Consider the following 4009-nt stretch of genomic DNA (forward strand, 5'->3'; position numbering starts at 1 on the left):
GCAGGCAAGACAAGACTATGACTAGACTATGGAAACTAGAACTAAATACTTAAACAAGGACAGGGAACTGGCTCCGTAAAGTAGCTGTCGCTAGGTGAGTGATATGCGCTTACAATACTCGGCCCTGAATGGTCGTTTGAGTGAGTGTTATAGAGTGAATGTGTGATTGGTTACAGCTGTGTGCAATCAGTGCTGGGTGTAATCAGTGCAATGGATGATGGGATATGTAGTCCGGAATGACATGCAACAGTTTGTGTAGTGCGAGAGTCAATGTAATGGAAGGGTGATCTCTGGTGGTGATTGAACGGAAGTCCATGGACAGGATTCGTGACAGAGATAAGGTCCTTATGTGATGCTACATCATTAATTATGGATTTAATTTGCGAGCAAAAGTTTTTGTGTTTTAATAAATCAGCATTGAATTTCCAATAACCCTTGTTATGTGATTCTCTTTTGCTCGGGTAGAATGATATAGAGATGCAACAGTGATCAGTTAAAGGTGCTGCGGATATTGAAATATCTTTGATAAAGTCGGTTAGGTTAGTTGAGGTCAACCAATAATCAATTCTCGATTTGGAAGTCCCATTAGCTTTGAACCAGGAAAATTGTTTAAGATTTGGATTAGTAGCTCTCCAAGTGTCCACTACATTATTATTCAAGCAAAAATTAAGAAGGTTAAGATTAGGGTGAGAGGTATTAAATTTGGGCGGAAAGCGATCTAACGCTTCATCCATAACCATGTTGAAATCTCCTCCTATAATAATATTATCAGTTGGATACACAAGTTTCAATTCAAATAGAGAATCAGAAATTTCAGTGAATAATTTCTAACGATTCATCCATAACCATGTTGAAATCTCCTCCTATAATAATATTATCAGTTGGATACACAAGTTTAAATTCAAATAGAGAATCAGAAATTTCAGTGAATAATTTGTTGTTTAGGGGGAACACTGTTGTGTAACCATACACAGTGAATAAAATAAACAAAACATCATTAATGTTTATAACAACTGAAGCCCAATGGCCATTTGAATCCGTCTCTACCTTTATAATTTTGCCTGGTAGGTTGTTGAACAGTATTGCCACTCCTGCAGAATGTGTAGAATCATGGCTGAAGATGATTTTGTCCCCCCCATTGACTCGTCCAGAACTTCACGTCATCAAGGTTGGAATGCGTTTCTTGCAAAAATATACAGTGTGAGTTTTTGCTTTTGCAAAAAAGAAAGAAAGCTTTTCTTTTGATAGAGTTACGGAGACCCCTTGCGTTTAAAGAAATAAAGGAAAAGGACGATTTCACTGAGAACATTTAACTGATAGGAAACAAACAATAAATAAATTAAAATAAATATGTGAAATAAGAAGATAAACAGTCAAATGAAAAATATGAAACCGTGCTCTAATGAACACAAAACAATGTCTCTCTCAAACAGAGCACTGTAACAAAATCCCGCTCAACAGCAAGGACATAACAAAACATCCCACTTACACCTCTTGCCAACACAAAAGGAAGACGAGTGCGTTCGAGGTTGTTGAGATCAACCATCCTTGACAATCCGGGTGCCCTCTATGTAGCCATAGGGACCACGGTAGTAGGCTTTCTTCCCTGCAGCTCTAGCCTCACTGATCCTCGGCCATAGTGCAGTGCGGGCTTCTCGATCTTCCTTAGATAAATCTTCGGCGAACTTTATTCCCCTGAGTTTACAGACATCCGAGACTTTGGTGGAGCGCCAGAACTCGTCTCTGTGTTTCCGCATGCAGAACTGAATAATCACCTGCCTGGATTTATCCTTCGTTTTGGGGCCAATGCGGTGGACTGTATCCACGATGTCTTCAAGTTTGTGCTGCAGGTGAGGAGCAATTTCGGCTAACAGTGAGACGACTTCTCTTCGGATATCTTCGCCTGCGGTTTCTTTCATTCCGATTACTCTGAGGTTCCATCGTCTTTTGTAGCGTTCGAGCTCCGACGTGCGGCTTATCAAATCTGCGTGCGATGTGACAACAGAGGGGAGTTGTTTTTCGAACAAGTTTATTTTAGTTTTACAATCCTTTATTTCCGCCGCGTTGAATTCCACAGCTTTTGTCAGGTTGACGATCATTAGACTGTTCTCAGTAATTTTATGCTCAATGCTGCTCAGCTTCCCGTCTTGTAGATCGAATCTGGCAACTATGGTTTCCAGAAGAGCGGTGTTGGAAATCTCAGGGTTTTCGTCACCCTTCTGTTTCTTAGCCGAGGCTTTAGTTGGAGTGTTCTGCAAGGACGGAGATTCTTTGCGTTTCTCTTTGTGATCGACGTGGTCGACTTCCATGACGTATTCATGTTCGGCAAGAGCAGAAGTTTTTCCAGTCATCCCTTTTTGTCCTGGAATGACTATTTTCGGGTGATTAGAAGCTTTTTTTGTTGACATAGTCCAATACTCGCTGATACTCAACAATTAGGACGGTTAAAAGTGGAACGCTAACATAAAACTCAAGATTTGCTGGAGAGCGGAGAAATTTACATGTGCTTAGCCCGCCATCTTGTTCCCGCGTTTCTTGCAAAAATATACAGTGTGAGTTTTTGCTTTTGCAAAAAAGAAAGAAATCTTTTCTTTTGACAGAGTTACGGAGACCCCTTGCGTTTAAAGAAATAAAGGAAAAAGACGATTTCACTGAGAACATTTAACTGATAGGAAACAAACAATAAATAAAATAAAATAAATATGTGAAATAAGAAGATAAACAGTAAAATGAAAAATATGTAACCGTGCTCTAATGAACAAAACAATGTCTCTCTCAAACAGAGCACTAACAAAATCTCGCTCAACAGCAAGGACATAAAACATCCCACTTTCACCTCTTGCCAACACAAAAGGAAGACGAGTGTGTTCGAGGTTGTTGAGATCAACCGTCCTTGACAATCCGGGTGCCCTCTATGTAGCCATAGGGACCACGGTAGTAGGCTTTCTTCCCTGCAGCAGTGGAGCGCCAGAACTTGTCTCTGTGTTTCCGCATGCAGAACTGAATAATCACCTGCCTGGATTTATCCTTCGTTTGTGTCTTCAAGTTTGTGCTGCAGGTGAGGAGCAATTTCGGCTAACAGTGAGACGACTTCTCTTCGGATATCTTTGCCTGCGGTTTATTTCATTCCGATTACTCTGCGGTTCCATCGTCTTTTGTAGCGTTCGAGCTCCGACGTGCGGCTTATCAAATCTGCGTGCGATGTGACAACAGAGGTGAGTTGTTTTTCGAACAAGTTTAGTTGTAATGTATTGGTGTGTACATGGACTGTTGTGATTTTTAACAAGTTTGCTGTGCTTTCACAAGTGTTTATTTCTTATTTTCCAGTTGGGTGGAAGGCTGAGGACTCCTGCTGGCCACCTCCTTTACTTTCTATTTTTTTTTTTGTGTATCTGTATGTATAATTTAGAATTGTGTTTTGGTGATCGAGACCTTGTGTAGAATTAATGTATGGTGTAGTTTTAACTTTTGTATTTCAATAAAGTGCTTGTCTTTATATGTCCAGTCCACGTCTCCATGCTCACCCTGTCTTGGTAGCGAACCTATGTGCCTTTGATAAGGTTATTTCCCAGTGTATTCTGGGTGGCGTAGTCGATTTAGTAGTTAGATATTAGTTTTGTAAATGCTTTCAATTTGACCGCCTTTGCCACACTAACATAAAACTCAAGATTTGCTGGAGAGCGGAGAAATTTACGTGTGCTTAGCCCGCCATCTTGTTCCCTTCCTAATTGGGACAGCTTAGTTCATGACGCTGTGACACAATCGCACTTCAAATGCGCACTCTGGAGTCCACGCACTACTAGGGATGTAACGGTATGAAAATTTCATATCACGATTATAGTGACCAAAGTTATCACGGTTATCAATATTATCACGGTTTTGTTCAAATTAGATGAAAACGTTCAAAAAGAACTGATACACACACTGAAAACATTTCAATAAGTTTTATATTTGAAAATCAACAAACAACAAATACAATTAGCAGCTATATGCACTTTTTTAGCATAAA

General features: G+C 40.0%; 1 protein-coding gene across 1 annotated transcript; it reads right to left on the minus strand.

Annotated features, from left to right (window-relative positions):
• Window positions 1-866: 866 nt before the first annotated feature.
• Window positions 867-2517, minus strand: LOC107717860 (uncharacterized). Its single transcript, XM_016524738.1, has one exon. The coding sequence runs from the start codon at window positions 2406-2408 to the stop codon at window positions 1539-1541; it is 870 nt and encodes a 289-aa protein (XP_016380224.1). The 5' UTR covers window positions 2409-2517; the 3' UTR covers window positions 867-1538.
• Between the last annotated feature and the right edge of the window lie 1492 nt (window positions 2518-4009).

Source organism: Sinocyclocheilus rhinocerous, unplaced genomic scaffold (assembly GCF_001515625.1).
Source record: "Sinocyclocheilus rhinocerous isolate Xijiao unplaced genomic scaffold, SAMN03320098_v1.1 scaffold5839, whole genome shotgun sequence".
Classification (NCBI taxonomy): Eukaryota; Metazoa; Chordata; class Actinopteri; order Cypriniformes; family Cyprinidae; genus Sinocyclocheilus; species Sinocyclocheilus rhinocerous.

Bases quoted from the DNA above. Each gene is read 5' to 3' on its own strand.
- LOC107717860 (XM_016524738.1), bottom strand. From the start codon at position 2,408: ATGTCAACAAAAAAAGCTTCTAATCACCCGAAAATAGTCATTCCAGGA.